A 23,756-nucleotide genomic window follows, 5' to 3' on the forward strand; every position below is an offset into this window, starting at 1 on the left:
GCTTTGCTCCAGGGTTTGTCTTGAACCCAGGTCCTCCCTGCTCCAGGCCTGGTGCTCTATCCCCTGAACCACTTAACTGCCCCATCAAGTATATTTTAACTAAATAGAAGCACCATTTTCTTTTTTGAATGTTTACATTCTAAAATTTCTAGAAAAAGGTATAGAAAAAGGAAAAACAGAACAGGCATTTATTAAGCTTCTCCTATATACAAGGCACTGGGCTAAGCACTTTGCAAAGATCCTCTGGCCTTTGGGAGTCATCCCATTGATAAACCACATAACTGCCACCCCTTTGGCCTGGTTTAAGATCGACTATCCAGGGACCGTGCGGTTGCCCAGCATGCCTGGAGAGAGGCTGCTCCTGTAGGTTTGCATCCTTCAGTCCCCAAGATGGCATTTCTTTTCCAGGGTAGATGATGCTCAAAGATGGACAGAAGCAACCCAGGGATTGGAGCCCCCGACATGCAATGAGATGTCCAAGATCCCCCAAGATGCCAAACTTGCCAAGATCCCTGAGGCTGGGACCCTTCCTGGGTTAGAATTCTGGCTTTGTCAGTTTCCACTCATATGATTTTAGTCAAGTGCATTTCTTCTTGTGCCTCATTTTCCTCATGCGTAAAATTAGAGGGTAGGGTTAGCTCTCAATCAGTCTTGGGTTCCTTTATGTATTTGGTTCATGAATGAATGGATGACTTAACAAAAGCAGGGATCCTAGACCAATGGGCTCACATGGAGTTGTTTTTGACATTTGGGGAGTGTAGCAAAAGTGCTTTACTCTTCTTTGTGGGGGAAATGTTTAATTAGCAACATTGAGCACATCATAGGAATCGATGAGTCTGATGAATTCTGCTCACACAGATTATTGAAGGAGCCCCAAGACGGGGTGGGGGAGATGGGAAGTAGACTTGGGATCAGGAAGACCACAGATGAGCCGATTGCTGACCAATGATAAAGTTTATTAATTGTGCTTTCCATTTTATAGAGAGAGCAGAAACAAGCTGAGAGCTTAGGTAAGCTTTCACAGACACAACGAAAGGTAATGATTTCCAAGGTGGTACAATGGATTTGGCTTCCCTCATCAAATCTAGACAGTTTTCTAAAGGTTAGTAAATCAATATGTCAGTATGTAACCACGTAACCCACATTCCCAGGGAATGCATACATCAGTGATTTGGGTAGGAACATTCAGTTACAGCGGGAGGGGTTCGAGACCTCAGGTGAGGAGTGAGCTACACGTCTGACTTCAGCTGAGCTTTGCTATGGCCTCATTTTTCTGAGGGTCTGTGTTTCCTAGAGCTTTGCTCCATGGGGGTTTTTCAGACTCTGCCTGCTACATCTGCTCCTTTCTTATTTAAATCAGACAAACAAAGCTGAAGTAAGTAAATGCTTGATGTCAATTTTTTACTATCTGAGGTGGAGTATAGATATTTGGGTCTGACTACCAGGGACCAGGCTACGTACTGGAAGAATGACAAGATAAGGGCTCCAATGGATGGGCTCCTTGTGTAGCAAGCAAAGACAGACTGCATTTTGATTGACAGAGACATGGAACACAGAATCCTATGAGAGCCTGGTTCAACATTCCAAGGGGAGGTGTGTTCCCAACTGAAAACAGTCTTCTTGCTGAAGATTTGGTTGTAGCTGTAATTTTCACCCATCTACAAGATATCTGGCTCCTCTAAGATATCAGCTTGAGGAAAGAGACTGCTTGAACAAGCTGCTGGCAGCTAGAGGAAAGATCAAGAAAAGACCATCAATCTCTACTGAGAACAGATTTGGACTTTACTTTTGGGATCTTGGCCCATACCTGGACTCTGTGAGGTTCTGTTTGGAGGGAATTTAACTTAATTAGCTTAGGAAGTTAGCCAATAGGATAGTTATTAGTTTTGGGGATAATATTTAGAAATTTCCTTTCTCCTTGTTATCCTCATTCCTATCCCATTTCCCCATTAATAAACTCAAAATATTTATATGTTTACCTCTTGTTTCTTCCCCATAACATCCCTTAATAACACTTGGATTAGTTGGGCTGGGGTTAAAACAAAGGGTGAAGCAGTCACTTATTAACAAAATTGGGTAAATGTTTTTTGGAGAAGTGGCTTAGTTAATATAGATCTCTCCTGGGGAGACTGGTCACCTCTAGCGATTGTTCTGCCGTATGACTTCTGACTTGTTCCCACAAAATGGATTTCATGGCTTGGGTCCTCGGGGTGGTCATTGGTGTTCTCCATACTTCATCATTCCTGGGAGTCCTCTGCTGTGTCTCAATGCTGCTCTGTGTTGATGAGCTGGGTGTGGATCCAGGATTGTTCATTTCCTGTGTGAATAAAAGCAAAACCTTGACCCCCATGTTATAATTCTGTAAAAAACGGATAGGTTTGGGTCCGGTGATGTTCCTTTCAAATGCAGTATGGTACAAATATAGTATGGTATTTTCCCTTTTTTACTTTTTTTTTGATAAATGATTAAAAGTTTTTCTTTCTAATAATTTTCCAGTCTTTTCTGAGTTTCAATACGCATTGATAATGCTTAAACTACTTGTCAATTCTTCCCAATTCATACAGAAAAAGGGTTAATAATTTTGTTGGGAATTAAGTTTCCACCAACATTATCTAGATTGATGATGGCTTCAAATTTCCAGTTATTTCTATACTGAGAGTAGAGGAAAATGCTTAATTATTTTCTCTTAGCTGCAAAACATTCATAACAAACTTTTCACTTCTGGCTGGTAGACAGGAGCTGGGGCGTGGGTTGGTAGACTCTATCCTTCCATTACTAATTTACTTTGTTTAAAGATTTGGAAATGCTTCCTGTACAATTTGCATTTGGTGTAAAGATACATCATAGATTTTTTTCCATAAAATTTATAATTTTTCATTTCTAATATTTCCATATACCTATATATATACTTGAGTGGTTTATTCAATTACTATTATTTATATAACATTCTCTCGTATATATATATATATACATATATACATATATATATAACATTTAAAAATGTTAATGTTTGGCTTTGATTATAGTATTATTTTTTATACTAGATCAAAATTTCATGAAGCTGCTAATTAGCATCTTAGGTTTTAATTTTTCTGATCATTAATAAATCCTTTAAAATATAATATTTTAAATTATTGTACATTAATTTTAATTTTTACAGAGGAAGGGTTTAATAAGTTTTTAGGAAGGGGGCAGTTGGGTGGCTCAGTGGATTGAGAGCCAGGCCTAGAGATGGGAGGTCCTAGGTTCAAATCTGACCTCAGCCACTTCCTAGCTGTGTGACCCTGGGCAAGTCACTTAACCCCCATTGCCTATCCCTTACCACTCTTCTGCCTTGAAGCCAATACACAGTGTTGACTCCAAGATGGAAGGTAAGGGTTTAAAAAAAATAAGTTTATAGGAAGTTCAATACTGTGTATTAGTTCCAAGGCAGAAGAGTGGTAAGGGCTAGGCAATGGAGGGTCAAGTGACTTGCCCAGGGTCACACAGCTAGGAAGTGGCTGAGGTCAGATTTGAACCTAGAACCTCTGGTCTCTAGGCCTGGCTCTCAATCCACTGAGCTATCCAGCTATCCCCTATAGGAAGTTCTAAGTCTTTAGAAATATTATGTAAAAGATGCCCAGCTTGTGATCTTGGCTTTGTCTCCTACTAAGTGTATATTGCTTGGGAAATGAGAAAAAATATCTTTTTTTTTTTAAACCCTTACCTTCCATCTTGGAGTCAATACTGTGTATTGGCTCCAAGGCAGAAGAGTGATAAGGGCTAGGCAATGGGGGTCAAGTGACTTGCCCAGGGTCACACAGCTAAGAAGTGGCTGAGTTCAGATTTGAACCTAGGACCTCCCATCTCTAGGCCTGGCTCTCAATCCACTGAGCTACCCAGCTCCCCCCGAAAAAATATCTTTTTATTACTAGCAACCTTGCTTTTCTATTCTAATGCTTATTGAACCAGCCAGAAAAGCTTCGAATTGAAATGAAAAGAGAAGCCTGCTAGGACTTTGGGAAAGCTGAGGCCAGAATGAGGAAGGCTAGCAAAGAGATTAGAATCTTGCCACTCCTTGGCATTGAGACCCTAAGAAAGACTCAGGATTTCTCATTCCCAACCAAGGAGTAAGCAGAGGTTCAGGGATGGATTGGTCCACATCTAATAAGGAGCTGAAGCCCAGGGAGACACGGAAATACTCATCAGACCTCTTTATCCTCTTCCTTAATATCAAAGACTGCTTTGAAATCCTTCTCAAACTCTGTCTCCAACTTTGCTCCCAGAAGACCAAAATAGTTGTTCTGAAAGAAAAAGAAAATAGCTGACATTACCCTAGCACTTTACAAATATTATCTGATTTGATCATTGTAACAACACTGAGAGATGGGTCTTGTTGTTGTTGTTTCCCCCCCCCCCCATTTTAGAGATGAGGAAACTAAGGCAGGCAGAGGCAGGACGTGAATGCAGGTTTTCCAGATATGAACAATAGGGACTCTAATGCACGGTTAGCAGAGCTGTGAATTAATTCAATTACTTTGGAAAGCAATTTGGACCTTTATTCCAAAAGTCATTAAACTGTACATGGTTTTTGTCTCAGTGATACTAGTATTAGGCCTATATCTCAAATTAATAAAGAGGAAAAGGAACCATATATTAAAACACATTTATAACAGCTCTGGTTTAGTGTGTGTGTGTGTGTGTGTGTGTGTGTGTGTGTGTGTGTGTATGTGAGAGAAAGAGTGAGAGAATGAGAGAGAGAATGAGAGAGAGACAGACAGAGACAGAGAGAGACAGAGACAGAGACAGAGAGAGAGAGAGAGGGAGAAAGAGAGAAAGAGGGAGAGAGGGGGGAGAGAGAGAAAAAGGGAGGGGAGAGAGACAGAGAGAGAGAGGGAGAAAGAGAGAGAGACAGAGACAGAGAGAGATGGAGAGAGGGAGAAAGAGAGAAAGAGGGAGAGAGGGGGGAGAGAGAGAAAAAGGGAGGGGAGAGAGACAGAGAGAGTGACAGAGAGAGAGAGGGAGAAAGAGACAGAGACAGAGACAGAGAGAGAGATGGAGAGAGAGAGAGGGAGAGAGAGAAAGAGGGAGAGGGGGGAGAGAGAGAAAAAGGGAGGGGAGAGAGAGACAGAGAGAGAGAGGGAGAAAGAGAGAGACAGAGACAGAGAGAGAGACAGAGAGAGAGATGGAGAGAGAGGAGAGAGAGAGAAAGAGGGAGAGGGGGAGAGAGAGAGAAAGAGAGAGAGACAGAGACAGAGAGAGAGATGGAGAGAGAGAGAGGGAGAGAGAGAAAGAGGGAGAGAGGGGGGAGAAAGAGAAAAAGAGAGATGCGGGGAGAGAGAGAGAGAGAGAGAGACAGAGAGAGAAGAGAGAGAGAGAGAGAGAGAGAGAGAGAATGAGAGAGAGAGAGGATGCCTTTTAGTTAGAGAAGAGTCGAACATGTTATGGTATATGAATATAGCTAATGAATGAGATGGTGTCAGAGGAATCTGAGAAGACCTCTATGAACTGATGCAGAGTGAAGAGAGCAATTTATCCCCATGTTACAATTGATGCCATAACAATGTTACAAAAACAAATGACATTTGAAAGCTTTGAGAACTCTGATCTATGCATTGAGTAGTCTAAGTAGATAGTAGGAAAAGGGGAGATGAGAAGAAGCGACGGGCAGAGAACAGGTCACTGGGGAGCAGGCAGTGCCACTTACCTTGTTAAATTTCTTGCAGTTGTAAAAAATCTGGCGTACATCCAGGACAAAGCCCTCTACTATGTTGTAAGTCTCGTTACTCAGGCGTTCCTTCACCTGGTCCAGCCACATGGGGTTTCTGATCTGCTTGGAATAGTTCTTAATCTGCTAAAAAAGATACGAAAGGGACATGAGCTCTAGACCAGCAGCTGGTTCCATCACTTTCTGATGAAACATGAATCCAGGGGACCCAAGGTATTGGCAGATGCACCCATTCTGTTCTACTGCCTAGGCAGTCAATGGCCAGCACAGAGCTTGGCAGGCAGAGGGAGTTTAATGAATGGTTAATCAATTGGTCTTCAGAGATAGAGGTTATTATTCAAATCTCTGTTACTTACCTGGCATGGATCTTTGGTAAAGGGGACACTTTCCATGCGACAGTACATTCTCAGGAGAAGAAACTCACATTTCTGCAGAAAATGAAACCTGTGCGTGAGATAAAGCTGGGCCAACTGGGAGGTCTCACTCAGGGTCTCCAAAGAGTTCAGGATCTGATTCCCTCACTGCCAAGCTGAAATATGCCAGTGAAGGAGCAGCAGGCTCCCTTGCTTGACATGAATGACTCCATTGGAGATGAAGCCTGGTCTATTTCCATATGAATGGGCTCTCCTGGAACTCTAAACTTGGCCTTCATTTGCCAGTTCCCATTTCAGGCTAGCCAAAAGAAAAGAAGTGTCCATCCTGTCTTGGGCCCTGAGGTCAACAACAGATGAGCAGAGTATCATATAAACAGGGAGTATTTTCCTCCTGCCCCCAAGGCCAATGGCTCAATGGCTGTGAGCCCAGCAGAGAACTATGGATTTTCCCAACACTCAAAGTGCTTGTGGGGAAGTAGCTTGAAGCTGATTTCATTTGCTTCATGGAGACACTGGTGCTTCTCTGTCTTGGCTTGCCATAGTGGCTGAAATGAGCCCTTTTATTGACTCCTATCCTAAAGGAGGGAGGAGCATTTTCTGTCCACAATACAAGAATTCTTGGAATTTGGAAGATGCTGAAAGTGGGCTGAAAGTCTTCTTTGTCCTTAAAGATAGGGATGTGGAGAGATGTAGAGTCTAAGTGAAATGGGGCTATTCCAATTCCTTTCTACCCACCAGCTTCTGTGTGTGTGTGTGTGTGAGAGAGAGAGAGAGAGAGACAGAGACAGAGACAGAGACAGAGAGACAGAGACAGAGATTGGCAGAAGAAAGGCTGGTGGTCACTGTGAATGGAAAGAACTTGATCTTCACAAAGGATGGCATCCTGACTCACCATCTGATGCTCAATGTTCATCGGATGCTTTATAACTTGGGACTCCTCTTGGTAGCGGATACTCTGTTGAGCCCTCATTGCCTTATTCTTCTTTATTATGCAGAAGGTGCATATGAACTCTGCACTGGAGAGGCCAGAGAAATAGTCAGTTAGTCAGTCAGTCAGTCAATAAACATTTATTAAGTGCCTACTGTTTCCAGGCACTATGCTAAAATGCTGGGGATATAGAAAGAGGCAAAAGACTTCAAGGAACTCACTCTCAACCTGATAGGGAGGACAAAAAACGAGACAGGGGTGTGCTTTTAGTTCCCTGACTCCTGACTCAACATTTCTTATTCCATCATGACCAAGGACCATGGTAGATACTCTACCATGCCCCTAGGTCCATGAACTAGATTCTTGGCTGAAACCATCACTCATGTTACTAAGGATACAATGGGCATCTCCTCTTTCTCTAAAGGGACCAATGGTAAGTTTACTTTAGCACTGGGGGGCTGGCAGTATTAGACTCCTGATAGAGCCAAGGTCCTGATGCTGGCAGTCCCAACTTTCTGAATAATGATGGGCCATGTGCTTTGATGTGGTCCTTCTATGCCAATACACAAGTCTGTATACTACTCCTGATGGCTAGCACAATTACATCTTTGGAGAAATGAGGAAAGGGACCTCAACCTCAGAAAATACCTACAGAGGGGCTGTTACTCTAGCAAATAGTCAAGGATGCTGGAAACTTGGCATTTTTAGGAGCCCTTCCCCATCTAGACACTCTGCCTTTTGGAGTCTGTGATCTCACCAATTCTCTGGAATAGTGGGAATATGGCAGTTCTCATGGAAGGATTTGGGACATGAATCACAGCAGAAGAGGTAGCCTTCCTCTGCACACACGAAACAGTCATCACTATTCTCTGGCTGAAAAAGTGAGAGAGGGAAGACATCACTTGTGAATCTGGAGGGATTTTGGAACTATTTGATTTTAGACTCATGCAAGCTCTTGAATTCTCCTGTAAAGAGGAACTCTGTGACCAAAGAAATACAGAGGAAACCACACAGTTGGATGAGATAGAAAGGAGTGAGTGCCTCTCTGCTAGGCTTGTGAGGTTTCTCCAACTCTTCATCTATATCCTCTCTCTGTCTCAGTGATCTGTAGTATGTTTCACTAATAATATCACTTATGCAGCTGCTTCCACTGATTTTTACCATACTCCCCGATGCCCATGAAGTTACCTTCTTGATATATAGTGCTAACCCTCTCCCCTCCTTTTTTTCTGCTTTTGAATAAGAGATTCCTTTCCCACCAAGGTCCAGTGACATTTATGAGGTCATAGGTCCCTAACAAACACCAAATTAACTTTGGTGATTTTTCTTTCTTTTTTTAAACCCTTACCTTCCAGAAGCAACAAATTGGGAAACAATCTTCATAATAAAAACCTCTGACACAGAACCAGGAGAACATTGTACAAAGAGACTAATACACTGTGGTATAATCGAACGTAATGGACTTCTCCATGAGTGGCGGTGTAATGTCCCTGAACAATTTGCAGGGAGCTAGGAGAAAAAAATACTATTCATAAGCAAAGGATAAACTATGGGAGTGGAAACACCGAGGAAAAGCAACTGCCTGAATACAGCGGTTGAGGGGACATGACAGAGGAGAGACTCTAAATGAACACTCTAATGCAAATATTATCAACATAGCAATGGGTTCAAATCAAGAAAACATGTAATGCCCAGTGGATTTACGCGTCAGCTATGGGGGGGTGGGGGGAGGAAAAGAAAATGATCTATGTCTTTAATGAATAGTGCTTGGAAATGATCAAATAAAATATAATAATAATAATTAAAAAAAAACCTCTGACAAAGGTCTAATTACTCAAATTTATAAAGAGTTAAATCAATTGTACAAAAAAAAATCAAGCCATTCTCCAATTAACAAATGGGCAAGGGACATGAATAGGCAATTTTCAGTTAAAGAAATCAAAACTATTAATATAAGCGCATGAAAAAGTGCTCTAAATCTCTTATAATCAGAGAGATGCAAATCAAAACAACTCTGAGGTATCACCTCACACCTAGCAGATTGGCTAACATGACAGCTATGGAAAGTAATGAATGCTGGAGGGGATGTGGCAAAGTAGGGACATTAATTCATTGCTGGTGGAGTTGTGAACTGATCCAACCATTCTGGAGGGCAATTTGGAACTATGCCTAAAGGGCACTAAAAGACTGTCTGCCCTTTGACCCAGTCATAGCACTGCTGGGTTTATACCCCAAAGAGATAATAAGGAAAAAGACTTATACAAAAATATTCATAGCTGCGCTCTTTGTGGTGGCCAAAAACTGGAAAACGAGGGGATGCCCATCAATTGGGGAATGGCTGAACAAATTGTGGTATATGTTGGTGATGGAATACTATTGTGCTCAAAGGAATAATAAAGTGGAGGAATTCCATGGAGACTGGAACAACCTCCAGGAAGTGAGGCAGAGCAAAAGGAGCAGAACCAGGAGAACATTGTACACAGAGACTGATACACTGTGGTATAATCGAATGCAATGGACTTCTCCATTAGTGGCAATGCAGTGGAGGGATCTGCGAGAAAAAACACTATCCACATTCAGAGGAAAAATAGTGGGAGTAGAAACACCAAAGAAAAACAACTGCTTGATTACAAGAGTTGATGGGGATAGGATTGGGAATGTAGACTCTAAAGGAGCATCCTAGTGCAAACATCAACATGGAAATAGGTTCTGATCAAGGACACATGTAAAACCCAATGGAATTCCATGTTTGCTTTGGGAAGGGGCGGGGGAGGGGAGGAAGGGAAAGAATATGATTCTTGTAACCAAGGAATCATGTTCTAAATTGACTAAATAAATTTTTCAAAAAAAAAATCAAATAAATAAGCTTTACCTTCCATCTTGGAATCAATACTGTGTATTGGTTCCAAGGCAGAAGAGCGGTAAGGGCTAGGCAGTGGGGGTTAAGTGACTTGCCCAGGGTCACCCAGCTGGGAAATGTACCTCCCATCTCTAGGCTTGGATCTCAATCCACTGAGCTACCCAGCTGCCCCCTGGCAATTTTTCAAGAGGACATAGAGGGAGAAAACAACAGATTCAAACCCAGGTCTTCACAGCAACCTCACAGACTTTTCTGCCAAATGACTTGACCAGTTTTTAAGTTCTTGGTATACTTTTTTTTTTAGTTGACATAAATGGCATAAAACAAATTTTCATTTTGTGAGCTGATTTTCTAAAAAAAACGTAGGTGTAGTAATAACAACTCACTTTACAGAGGCCTGTCAGGTTATAAACACATGGCAGTAGTCTGTAATTGAACGTGGCTTTTTTGGGAATTGGTGATTTCACCAGTAGGGCATTCCCTTCCACACGGATTAGCCTTGGCATTATTGGCAATGTCGGCATGTAGCCAGGTGAGCTAAGTTTGGAATTAGAAAGACCTGAGTTTGGATCCCTACCTCAGTCACTTTGTGACCCTGGAACAAGTCCCTCAACTTCTATCTGCCTCAGTTACTTCATCTGTAAAATGGCAATAATCATAGCACTGACTTCCTTTGGATGTTGTGAGCATCCAGTGAGATAATATTTGTAAAGTGCTTTGCATACTTTGTAAATATTTATGCATGCTAGAGCAGCCAGGTGGTACAGTGAATAGAGTGTAGGCCTGGAGTTAGGAAGACCTGAGTTCAAATCCAGCCTCAGATACTTACTAGCTGTGATCCTGGGTAAGTCACTTAACTCTGCCTCAGTTTCCTCATCTGTAAAATGAGCTGAAGAAGGAAATAGCAAACCTCTCTCGAATCTTTGCCAAGAAAACCCAAAATAGGGTCACGAAGAGTCAGATACCACTGAAAGGACTGAACAACAAAAGTATGCATGGGGGTTATTTTTTATATCTTCGGGAGAAAAAAAATTCAGTGCATCTGATGATATGAGGTGGGCACTGAGGTATAGTGGAAGGGCTCTGGAGTGTAGGTGTCCTTGGCTCTTGCACTGATTCACTGGGGTGATTTTGGCCAAGTAAATGGACCTCAGTTTCCTCCTGGGTAAATGAGAAGGTGGGGGAGGTTCCAGCCTGGCTTTTCTGGGCTTTCAGATGGACACAGCTGTGACAGGACAGGAGAGGTAGATGGAACTTACAAAGGGATAGTCTCCTTTACAGATGGTACAGGCGCAGCTGTCAGCGTGAAGCTTCAAAATCTCGTTCTGTTAAAGAGAAGAAGATGGAGCAGCACTGAGGGAGGTGCGAGCTAAGAGGCACAACGTCCTGCCTTGGTCAGATCTCTTTTTCTAGGGACGGGTGGAACAGCTGGCCCTGTGTTGACCAGCTTGTGCTCTCATCTCCCTCAGAAGCAGTCTGCCCCACTGGGGAGGAAAGTCCGAGCCACACTCAAGGACCAGGGGTCTTTGTGGAGCCAGCTGCCCGAAGAGTCCAGGCTCTGGGGCGCCTACCCTTCATCTGGCCCTGCTCCAGGGTCTGGAAGGGCATGGGATGAGAAGAAAGGGGGGCAAGAGAGCATCAGGGCTCTGGGAAACCTGGCCCTGAAGTTCTGTGTTGGGGTTACCTTAGGTGGTGTGAATCTCTGGGCTAAAGTCTGTCACCCTGGAGGATGTGAGCTGCTCAAGGATTGGACAGAAGCACACCGGAGGGCTGAGTAGTGATAACGCCATGTCAAGGGGCTAGGAATGGCGGAATCCTGGATGAGGTCTTGCAAGCCTTTCCTGGTTCTCTCAGTATTTCTTGTTGTAGAGACCTCCAGCCTTCAGGGGACTCTGACCCCACTTCCCCCAGCAGAACGTCAGAAGCCCTAGGAGGGCAGGGACTGCTTCACTGTTGTCTTTGTGTCCCCACAACATAGCTTGGTACCCGGCACTTGGTTTGTGAGGGGCTTCCTGAAATGCTTGTTGGATGGATAGACTCGATATCCTTTCCAGGGCTCTGATCAGAGGTTAGAATGTGAAAAGCTGTCCCTGGAAGCCCTTCCTAGATGGAAATGACTAGAAGACAATCCTCTGGCCACTCCTGTCAGGGAAGATGAGCCCCATTTATTTCAGGACATGCCTTTCTTGGTGGGTTCATCATTATAGCTCCTGAGGCTATTGTAGGAGAAGCATGGACCTGGAGACCCTCCTGTAGAGACCCTTCCTAGAGGCTGGAGACAAGGAAGCTTTCTTCAGGGACAAATAAGCTCTTCCCAAGGTGGGAGGACCTGAGCTCTCCTCTCCAATGTCCAGCCTCAGTTTGTTAAAGGGAAGACAACCTTTTAGTTCTTCATGAACTTAATGGAAAACCAGTTTGCCTTTGCTTTTTTTTTTAACCCCTACCTTCCATCTTAAATCAATTCTGGGGATCAGTTCTAAGGCAGAAGAGCAGTGAGGCTGAGGCAATGGGGTCTAAGTGACTTGCCCAGGGTCACCCAGCTAGGAAGTGTCTGAGATCAGATTTGAAAAGTCCCTTAACCCTGGGCAAATCCCTTAATCCTGTTTGCCTCAGTTTCCTCATCTGTCAAATGAGCCAGAGAAGGAAATGGCAAACTACTCCTGTGCCTTTGTCAAGAAAATCCCTAACGGAGCAGAAACCCAGAAGAAAAACAACTGCTTGATCACATGGTTTGATGGGGATGTAGACTCTAAACAATCATCCTAGTGCAAATATCAATAATATGGAAATAGGTCTTGATCAATGGCACATGTAAAACCCAGTGGAATTGCACGTTGACTATGGGAAGGGAATGGGAGGAGGGGAGAGAAAGAACATGAATCTTGTAACCATGGAAAAATTTTCTTAATTAATCAATAAAAAATAATAATTAAAAAAGTATTTAAATGAAAAAATAAATAAAATCCACTTGAAGACCAAAAAAAAAATCCCTAATGAAGTCATGAAATCAGACATGACTGGAAAAAAATGAGGAAGGCTTGGAACTGGGGATCAAAAGACAGAAGCAAAGAGATCTTTGCCCTTAGAGGGTTCGAGGTGACATTCTATTGTCAGTAGTTTATGTTGGAGACCCACTTAAGGCAAGGAAGGTAGGATTCTTTGTCAGGAAGATCACAGGGTGAGCAGCTAGGTGGCTCAGTGGATTGAGAGTCAGACCAAGAGAAGGGTCCTAGGTTCAAATCTAGCCTCAGACACTTCCTAGCTGTGCAACCCTGGGCAAGTCACTTAGCCCCATTGCCTAGCCCTTAGCACTCTTCTGCCTTGGAACCAATACATGGTATTGACTCTAATATGGAAAGTGAGGATAAAAAAAATCACAGGATAAAAGATGTAGCTTAGAAATAAGTGGGATATACCATGACGGGACTGCCCTCTCTTAATAAATCATTAGCTTCCATTCAAACACATGCACCTGTCTTAGAGGATCAGTTTACACTGTTTCCAGCTCAGCTGGCAGAAGCCAGGGTCTTGAAGGGGAGAGAGCCACAAGCTAGAGAAGTTCTGGCTCAGGGTAAGGAGAGAAAAAGAGATGGAGCTCCGGCGTGCAGGATGCTCGCAGCCCATTCCCAGCCTCCCTGTAGCCTCGTGACCCCTGAATGGTCCTCCTGCCACGAAGGCAAGGTGTTTGAGTGCCCAGAGCCCTGGGGAGGAGCTGGGTCCGTGAGCCTACCTCGATCAGGGTCTGCAGGGACAGACTGCCAGTGAAGATGTTGTGGGTCCAGGACACAAGATCCATCTCAGAGTCTGGGCACAAGAACTCGGCTGGGGTACACCACTGTGTCTCTGTCAGGATGCATTTTCCCCGATAGACTATAAATGAGAGGGAAAGAAACTAGGACGAGGGGGAAAACAGGGCAGCCTCAGATTTACAGCCCTTCTGAGCCCTGCTTTTGTGGCCCTTCCGCCCAGCTGCCCCCAAGCTACTTTTGATATTGATTTAATTCTACTCTAGTTCCTTCTGCCATCTTCCAGAGACTAATGACATAATTTCTTGAGGGGAGGAAATTGGCAACATCAGTAATTCAGGCTTTGTGGCTGTTGATCTATAGACACCACTGAGGTTGCTGGTGCTCCATTTGCCCACTGTAGACTTTATTCAAAAAGTCTCTTCATGGGGCAGCAAAGTAGTTCAATAAAGAGGGAGCCATAGCCATAGACTAGAGGTTCTGGGTTCAAATGTGACTTCAGACACTTGGAGTTGTATGATTGAAAAATCTGTTAACCTAAAAAAGAACTACATATCCCAAGAGCCCATTTGACTTCCTGTCATTACATACTTCCTCTAGAAAGAGGATAAAGGGCGTGGGCTTTGGAGGTTCCTCCTGCTCTCTGAGGTAGAATCAGCAGCAATGGTGGTGAGTGGGGATGGCTAAAAAGCCAGCCATGGGCATGTGGCCTTTATTTTGTATCTTCTTTATTCCTTTATTTCTAATGATCATTAATAAATCCCTTAAAAATAATATTATTATTGAGATTTAATTTTAACTTTTACAGAGTTATATGACCCAGGGTTAATCTCAGTTACCCAGCCCTTAACTGTTCTTGTGTCAAAAGGTAAGAACTAAAAAAGAAGTCCCTTCTGTCCCTCTGCTCATTTCTCAGGGCTCCCAGACTTTCTACAGCCACCAAAACTCATGCTTTTTAATCTCCAAACCCATACCACCATGACGACTGTCTCTCTCCTTCCCCCCCAAAGAACTATGCCATTAGTCTGGGCCTAAATTAGAAAATTAAGGGATTAAATAGAAAGAAATAAGCAGGGAGGTGCTGAAGTTAGCTTGTACCAGTTAGCGAGAGAGCTGATTGCTAAAATCTCAATAGGACCATTTCTGTCTCAGAAATCATCGAATGTTCAAAATCAGAGCTTGATTTTGTGTTCTGTTGGTTATCTAGACTTAAGAAGTTGTGGAGAAAATACTAATAAAGCAGATTAAATTTAAAAGTTTGTCAAGCATATAGATGTCCCTTGGAGGATGTTAGAACCAAAGACCATACTGTGTAATGAGCTAGGAAGGCCCTGAATGACACTCCAGCTGCCTGTCTGAGAACTCACCTGAAGCAAATCTTTTCTTGTACAAGATCCCAGTGCTCTTTTGGCATTTCACAGAGATACAGTCTGTCACTCGGAGTCTTGCCAGATACTTTGGTCGGTTGGCCAGCGAAACTGTCACTGGACTTCTCACTAGCACAAGAAAATACAAGTGAGGATGCTGCCTTAATGCTCAGGGGTACCAGAGAATCCCCACCCATCCTTAGCCCTGACTGCACTGAGCTCAAAGAAGGATCACAGCCTTGTGGGCAGCACAGCTCATTCTCTCATGGATGAAATCTGAAGCAACAAGCATCTCCCTCTGGGAGTGATTTCACTGAAATTGCCAGTGCACAAAGGAAGACTGGAGACGTTACAAAAGAGTGACTCAAACCAGTCCTTCCAAAAGGCAAAACTCATGGCTGCCATCTGATAAATCCAGTGAAGATCCCATAGAATAGCCAAGGCAAGAGAAAGTTTGCCATAAGGCCCCTGCATATCCCAACAAGGCAAAGCAAAGATGCTGGGAATAAGGGTGCACGGGGATGGAAGGATTATAAAAGGGAAAAAGAGAGGCAGAGGAAGGAGAGAAATATAAAGGAAAGAGAAAAGAGAGAGAGGGAACAAGAAAGAGGGGAATGGAGAATAGGAAGAGGCTCAGAAAGGGGTGTCACTGACCTTGTGATACAGAACCTTAGAGGTGTGTGGCCCCAAGGACATTGGTAGCACAGTCTAGCACCCAGCCCTCAGTCTCCAGAGATGGACACTGAAGGGAAACACAACTGCACACTGGGAAAGTCAACCAGCTAGTTACACATAAAAGAGAGCAGAAGGGAGTTCCAGAGGAGATGAAGACAAGCAGGGCAAGCCTGAAAGTATGTTGAACCACTTGATGACATTCTTTTTAAAAACAAACTTGATGTGGAATTGACATGGTCGCCTGCACAATCCTCTTTCCTTGTACTTCTGTGCATATTAAATATATTAAAAAGGCTCATATTTGCTGATGCCTGTCAAGTTTAGAGTAACAAAGTAAAAATATAAATAAGTTTAATTTATTTTGAATTATCAAAAGTTTAATTTATTTTTAAACAATTAAAAAAGTTTGAGTAAATTTTTAGTCTTATTTTTAGTAAATTTTAAGTTTAATTTGTTTTGAACAAATTAAAATATTAAAATTGTTTTTAATAAATCAAAACATTTAATTTGTTGCTTAACAAATTAAAATATTTCATTTGTTTTTCATAAATTAAACCATTTCATTGTTTTTAATAAATTAAAATGTTTCACTTGGTTTTTGTAAGTTAAAATTTTTAATTCATCTTTAGTAAAAGGTTTAATATATTTTTCAATGAACTTTTAACATTTAATTTAATTTAAATAATTTTTAAAAGTTTGATTTATTTCAAACAAAACTTTCAAAAGTTTAATTTGAGTAAATTTGAAAAGTTTCATTTTTAGTAAATTTTTAAAGTTTAATTTTTTGAACAAAATAAAATATTCATTTTGTTTTTAATAAATCATTTTTAAATTTAAATTTAAACAAAATTTAAACAAAAATGTTTAAATTGTTTTAATAAGTTAAAATATTTCTTTTGATTTTAATAAATTAAAACATTTCACTGTTTTTTAATCAATTAAAATTTCATTTGTTTTTTGTAAGTTAAAAATTATAATTCATCTTTAGTAAAAAGTTTAATATATTTTCAATAAAATTTTAACATTTAATTTAATTTAAATAATTTTTAAAAGTTAAATTTATTTTAAATAAAAATTTTAAAAGGCACCCAGATGAATAGAACTCCTGAGAGCATCATGACTCTGTCACAAAAATGTTCTCACAGGACTCTTTTGCTTTTTCTCCTGTCAAGACCAAGCACTTTGTGACTCTAATAGCAAGGCTGTGATCTCCAAATATAGGAAGCTTCAGAGTGAGAGATTGATATGATTGTCAGTGTTATTGGCAAAAGCTGCTGCTTCCCTGTCCCTCCCACAGGTTAGCTGCTGTGGCTCACACATACACATGAATGTGTCTCTCTATTACATAGGCAGCCAGGTGGACCAGTGTAGAACATGATGCATATGGAGTACGGAAGACCTGAATTTGTAGCTTGTGTGACCCTGGGTAAGTCGATTAACTACCATCTGACTCAATTTCCTCATCTGCAAAATGAGGATGATAATAATAGCATCTATCTCCTAAGGTTGTTGTGAACATCAACTCAGTTAAGATAGAAAGATAGATAGATAGATAGATAGATAGATAGATAGATAGATAGATAGATAGATAGATGGATAGATAGATGGATGGATAGATGGATAGATAGATAGATAGATAGATAGATAGATAGATAGATAGATAGATAGATGGATGGATGGATAGATAGATAGATAGATAGATAGATAGATAGATAGATAGATGGATGGATGGATAGATAGATAGATAGGTAGATAGATGGATGAATAGATGGATAGATAGATAGATAGATACATGGATAGATAGATAGATAGGTAGATGGATGGATGGATAGATAGATGGATAGATAGATAGGTAGATAGATAGATATATAGATGGATAGATAGATGGATAGATAGATAGATAGGTAGATAGATGGATGGATGGATAGATAGATAGATGGATAGATAGATAGGTAGATAGATAGATAGATAGACAGACAGACAGACAGACAGACAGACAGATAGATAGATAGGTAGATAGATAGATGGATGGATGGGTAGATAGATGGATGAATAGATAGGTAGATAGATAGATAGATAGATAGATAGATAGATAGATAGATAGTGTGAACATGGAACAATATTAGAAAAGAAAAATATTTAAAAAGAAAAAAGTGCTATACTGAGGCTAGCTATTATATCTATCTATCTATCTATATCATATCCTATATGCCACCACCAGTGAGGAACATTCAAGTGTGGTCTTGATCCCAAGTCACAATCTTTTCCTTTTGCAAATTATAAATCTTACATAGAGTTAAAAAATGGTACTAACCTGATAACTGGGACAGGCTCGAATGTGGCTTTCCTGCTACCTGCAGTGGCAAACAATAGAACAGAGATGCCAGTCAGGATGTGTTGATGCACAATGCAGAATGATTCTTCCTTAGGGAATGGACCAGAATGCTGGTGATGGGGCCAATGTGAACTTCTTATGACCACTGACCAATGGCCATTGACCAATGCCAAGACCTTTTGCCCTCTCCTCCCCAGTCCTGAAGAGAATTCGGAAGGCAGAGGCCAACCACCCCAGGGTCTAGCCTGGAATATCTACGCATGGCGATTTCCACCGGTTCTGTGTTACCTCGGCATGAGGAGGAGCCCTAAGCTATGTGTGATGGCGCACGTGCTCCTCATTGTGTAGACCACAATGGTGCTTCCCCCTGAGAACTCACCTGTTTTAGACTGAACAATAGACCTGGAAGTGTTTGGTGACCCCAGTTTGGGTGGGACTTGCAGACACAGTCAAATGTTAAGTACCCGTATTTGTCTTAGTAGCTTCTCCCATGGTATTAAAGCCCTCTCTCAGGTAGCCCAGCCCTTGTTTTGACCCGTTCCTTTTGTGTTCCTCTTAGTATACTACACCAGGATACCCCAGCTGCTGGCTACAGCCTCTTTCCTAAGCCTGTTGCAACCTGTCAATGTATGTGTTCAGTGCAGAGTTCCCCAAAGGGTGTTTTGGACCCCCAAGTTCCATTGTTCTTTGGAGAATCATCTCGGTGATCCTCCCAGAGATACTGTCCCCAGAGCCGCAGGTCCGACTTGGTGTGTTATCTTGGTGCCTGGCTCTGTGATAGCGACCCATTACTGGACCGATCTCTTTCCTACTTAAAGACTTATTTTTTACTGACTCCTTGAATTTTCCAAACTAACACCCTAAACTGATATTGATAAGTGACTCCAAGAACTTCTCTAGCATGTCTGGGTACAATAAGGAAGGCTCCCTCCCACATCTGGCACCCAGTACTTGTTCTCCACCAATCCCCATTCTTAGGGGACATCCATTTGCCTCTTGAACCCCAACTTTGAGCCTATTGCCTCCCCCTTGAGCTGAGTTTCTTGCCTTTGTGGGTGAACCTCTATTTATATTGCTACAGAATGTGCGTACATGCTTCTGTTCTTTCACTGCTGAACCATTTAATAATAAAGCCCTCACTTATATCACCTTCCTGCGAACCACTTTCTTGGAAATTCCTGAACTCAGGTCCTCACTTTACTGTAAGCTGCCAGGATCAATAGCATCCCTCTGGAGTTTACAGCTCTTCCCAGCCTCCATTAGTGCTCTCCCCACATTCTAAGGTCCATCCAAACTGGCTTCTCTTTCTTCCCCCCAAAAAGCACAATCTCCCTCTCTGTCCTCCATACTCAGAAGGGCCTCCTTCTTCATCTCTACCAGAATTCCAGGCTCCCTCCTTCTAAATAACCTTGTATTTATTTGCTATCAGCCTAACCTCTTGCCTCATACCTGCTGGCTATGTGCCAAGTCCCTCATCATCTTAACTCTCAAGGCAACTTTCTAAGACTATTTCGGAGCTGGTGAAGACTTGTATTGATTAAAAAAAAAAAACCTTCCTTTCCTTCTCAGAATCGATACTGTGTATTGGTTCCAAGGCAGAAGAGTGGTAAGAGCTAAGCAATGGGGTTAAGTGACTGCCTAGGGTCACACAGCTGGGAAGTGTCTGAGGCCAAATTTGAACCCAGGACCTCCCAGGTCTGGCTCTCTATCTGCTGAGCCACTTAACTATTCCCCAGACTGGTACTGATAAATGAAGCTTCTTCTGAGACTTCTTTGAATCAGTGGCATTGCTAGCCCATTACCCAACTCTAAACTTATCCTTATTTTGTGTCTATTTGATTTATTCTTGTACATGCAACACCAACATTCTTCTAGGGATGCCCCGTCTGGCTGTGAGCCCCAGAATATGGCATTCTCTGAGGGGTCAATGTCTTAGATTATCAGGAAGATCAATGGAATCTTGCCTAGGGGCACAAAGGGCTACATGTGTCCTTAACTGAAGAAATGAGAGGAAGATTATTAGTACATGACTGCAGTTTTGAAAACACAAGACATCAATTACAAATCAAAAGATATAATCAGAGAAACATATGGCATGACCAGGAGGAAGTCCAGTCTTGTCAACATGGCCTGAGCCCTCAATTTCCCTAGGGAGGACTCATAAGTGGAGGGCAAGTGGGAGTGGGCTTGAATGAGTGATCACTTGCCCGCTGGGTGGCATGCCTCCTTGGAGGGCACAGTCACTTGGGCAGTGGAAAAAGAAAGAGGCCTGGAGGGCCTGGCAGGTGGGAGTGCTATCTTGACCAGAAGGAACCTCTCTGTGCATGAGTTTGGAGTTGGAGGCAAAAAGCCAGTGCCTATTCTCCCAAAGAGGTAAGCCCATGAACATCACTTGGATCCCTGACAGAGCTCTGGGATGAATATCGAAAGGAGGAGAAATGCAAGGATTAGGAAAACCCTGTCTCTTCTCCTATCTCCGTTGTTAGCTCTAAATGTGAGCTAGCATTCCACAACTTGGGAGTAGTCATTGGCTACCACATCCCCCCTCCTCCTCCCCAGCTATAAGGATTCTGAGCTCAGAGAGCTCTTGGGGGGCACAGTACCACTTGTGGGGGAAAGTCACAGTCAATTACCTCCGTTCTTCGGATGTATGTTCTTTTAGAACCAGGTTCAGATGCATTCTGCAAAGAAGAAAAACTTAATGAGCAGGGCCTTGGAGCTTCCTTTCCCTCTTCTCTAGCTCTATAGTTCCACCTGCTTCTCAGATGTAAATGTTCATCTTTATGTATCTAGATTATGCAAACTCAGCTAATATGAAGGAGAAACTAGAGGAGCTCAAGGATGAAATAGACAGAAAAACTATACTAGTGGGAGACCTGAACCTTCCTCTATATGAACTAGATAAATCAAACAAAAAAAATAAATAAGAAAGAGGTAAGAGAAGTGAATGAAAGCTTAGAAAAATTAGAGTTAGACATGTGGAGAACAATAAATAGGGACAAAAAGGAATATACCTTCTTTTCAGCAGCACATGGTACATTCACAAAAATTGACCATATATTAGGGCATAAAAACATTGCAAATGAGTGCAAAAGGGCAGAAATAATAAATGCAACCTTCTCAGATCATAATGCAATGAAAATAATAATTATTAAGGGTACATGGAGAGGTAAATAAAAAATTAATTGGAAATTAAACAATACAATTCTCCAAAACCGGTTAGTTAAAGAACTAATTGTAGAAACAATTAATAACTTCATTGAAGAAAATGACAATGATGAAGACATCCTTTCAAAACCTATGGGATGCAGCCAAAGCAGTACTCAGGGGCAAATTTATATCCCTGAGTTCATATTTTAACAAATTAAGAAGGGCAGAGGTCAATGAATTGGGCATGCAAATTAAAAAAAAACTAGAAAGTGAACAAATTAAAAATCCCCAGATAAGACTAAATAAAATTGAAAGTCAAGAACTATTGATTTAATAAATAAGACTAGAAGCTGGTACTTTGAAAAAACAAATAAAATAGACAAAGTACTAGTCAGTCTAATTAAAAAAAGGAAAGAAAAAAACCAAATTGACAGTATCCAAGATGAAAAGGGAGACCTCACCTCAAAGAGGAAATTAAGGCAATCATTAAAAACTACTATGCCCAATTATATGGCAACAAATATGGCAATCTAGGTGAAGTGGGTGAATACTTACAAAAATATAAATTGCCTAGACTTACAGAGGAAGAAATAAATTACCTAAACAACCCCATATCAGAAAAAGAAATTGAACAAGCCATCAAAGAAAAAGAATCCCCAGGTCCAGATGGATTCACAAATGAATTCTATCAAACATTCAAAGAACAACTAATCCCAATATTATACAAACTATTTGTCATAATAAGCCAAGAAGGAGTTCTACCAAATTCATTTTATGACACAAACATGGTACTGATTCCAAAACCAGGCAGGTCAAAAACAGAGAAAGAAAACTATAGATCAATCTCCCTAATGAATATAGATGCAAAAATCTTAAATAGGATACTAGCAAAAAGACTCCAGCAAGTCATCACAAGGGTTATCCACTATGACCAGGTAGGATTCATACCAGGAATTAAAGGATGGTTCAACATTAGGAAAACTATCCGCATAATTGACCATATTAACAAGCAAACTGACAAAAATCACATGATTATCTCAATAGATGCAGAAAAAGCCTTTCATAAAATACAACACCCATTCCTATTGAAAACACTAAAAAGTATAGGAATAGAAGGGCCTTTCCTAAAAATAATAAACAGTATATATCTGAACCATCAGCAAATATCATCTACAATGGGGATAAACTAGAAGCCTTCCCAATAAGATCAGGAGTGAAACAAGGATACCCATTATCAACTTTATTATTTAACATTGTACTAGAAACACTAGCAGTAGCAATTAGAGAAGGAAAAGAAATTGAAGGTATTAAAATTGGCAATGAGGAGACCAAGCTATCACTCTTTGGGGATGATATGATGGTCTACTTAACGAATCCTAGAGAATCAACCAAAAAGCTAGTTGAAATAATCAACAACTTTAGCAAAGTTGCAGGATACAAGATAAACCCGTATAAGTCATCAGCATTTCTATATATCTCCAATCCATCTCAGCAGCAAGAATTAGAAAGAGAAATTCCATTTAAAATCACCCTAGACAGTACAAAATACTTAGGAATCTATCTGCTGAGACAAACACAGGAACTATATGAACACAACTACAAAACACTCTCCACACAACTAAAACAAGATCTAAACAATTGGAAAAACATTGATTGCTCATGGGTGGGATGAGCTAACATAATAAAAATGACAATCCTACCTAAATTAATTTACTTATTTAGTGCCATACCCATTGAACTACCAAAAAACTTCTTTACTGAATTAGAAAAAACCATACCGAAGTTCATTTTTAAGAACAAAAGATCAAGGATATCCAGAGAAATCATGAAAAAAATGCAAAGGAAGGAGGACTTTCAGTCCCAGATCTCAAACTATACTATAAAGCAGTGGTTATCAAAACAATTTGGTAATGGCTAAAAGACAGAAAGGAGGATCAGTGGAATAGACTTGGGGTTAATGACTTCAGCAGGACAGTCTATGATAAACCCAAAGATCCCAGTTTTGGGGACCAAAACCCATTTTTTGATAAAAACTGCTGGGAAAATTGGAAGACAGTATGGGAGAGATTAGGTTTGGATAAACATCTCACACCCTACACCAAGAATGGGTGAATGACCTGAATATAAAGAAGGAAACTATAAGCAAATTAGGCGAACACAGAATATTATACTTGTCAGATCTTTGGGAAAGGAAAGACTTTAAAACCAAGCAAGAGCTAGAAAAAAATTGCAAAATGTAAAATCAGTAATTTTGATTACATCAAATTAAAAAGTTTTTGTACAAACAAAACTAATGCATCCAAAATTAGAAGGGAACCAACAAATTGGGAAACAATCTTCATTACAAAAATGTCTGACAAAGGTCTAATTACTCAAAATTATAAAGAGCTAAACCAGTCATACAAAAATCAAGCCATTCTCCAATTAATAAATGGGCAAGGGACATGAATAGGCAATTTTCAGTTAAAGAAATCAAAACTATTAATAAGCACATGAAAAAGTGCTCTAAATCTCTTATAATCAGAGAAATGCAAATCAAAACAACTCTGAGGTATCACCTCACACCTAGCAGACTGGCTAACATGACAGCAAAGGAAAGTAATGAATGTTGGAG

At 41.1% G+C, this 23,756-nt stretch overlaps 1 protein-coding gene across 26 annotated transcripts in view; it reads right to left on the reverse strand.

Moving 5' to 3' along the window:
• Positions 1 to 935: 935 nt before the first annotated feature.
• Positions 936 to 23,756, reverse strand: part of LOC103101485 (nuclear body protein SP140-like protein) — a 68,367-nt gene continuing 45,546 nt past the window's right edge. For 25 of the 26 annotated variants that reach the window (XM_056815345.1, XM_056815340.1, XM_056815343.1 and 22 more), the window contains 12 exons: positions 20,626 to 20,673; positions 17,972 to 18,011; positions 14,983 to 15,111; positions 13,600 to 13,739; positions 11,129 to 11,194; positions 7,767 to 7,882; positions 6,974 to 7,097; positions 6,064 to 6,135; positions 5,687 to 5,833; positions 4,191 to 4,283; positions 2,138 to 2,317; positions 936 to 1,727 (listed from right to left, as the gene is read on the reverse strand). In XM_056815345.1, coding sequence (XP_056671323.1) covers positions 1,659 to 1,727; positions 2,138 to 2,317; positions 4,191 to 4,283; positions 5,687 to 5,833; positions 6,064 to 6,135; positions 6,974 to 7,097; positions 7,767 to 7,882; positions 11,129 to 11,194; positions 13,600 to 13,739; positions 14,983 to 15,111; positions 17,972 to 18,011; positions 20,626 to 20,673 — 1,224 coding nt within the window. In that variant the 3' untranslated portion in view covers positions 936 to 1,658. The remainder of the gene's footprint in view (positions 1,728 to 2,137; positions 2,318 to 4,190; positions 4,284 to 5,686; positions 5,834 to 6,063; positions 6,136 to 6,973; positions 7,098 to 7,766; positions 7,883 to 11,128; positions 11,195 to 13,599; positions 13,740 to 14,982; positions 15,112 to 17,971; positions 18,012 to 20,625; positions 20,674 to 23,756) is intronic. The other variant, XM_056815321.1, reaches the window with a different exon arrangement.

Source organism: Monodelphis domestica, chromosome 2 (assembly GCF_027887165.1).
Source record: "Monodelphis domestica isolate mMonDom1 chromosome 2, mMonDom1.pri, whole genome shotgun sequence".
Lineage (NCBI taxonomy): Eukaryota > Metazoa > Chordata > Mammalia > Didelphimorphia > Didelphidae > Monodelphis > Monodelphis domestica.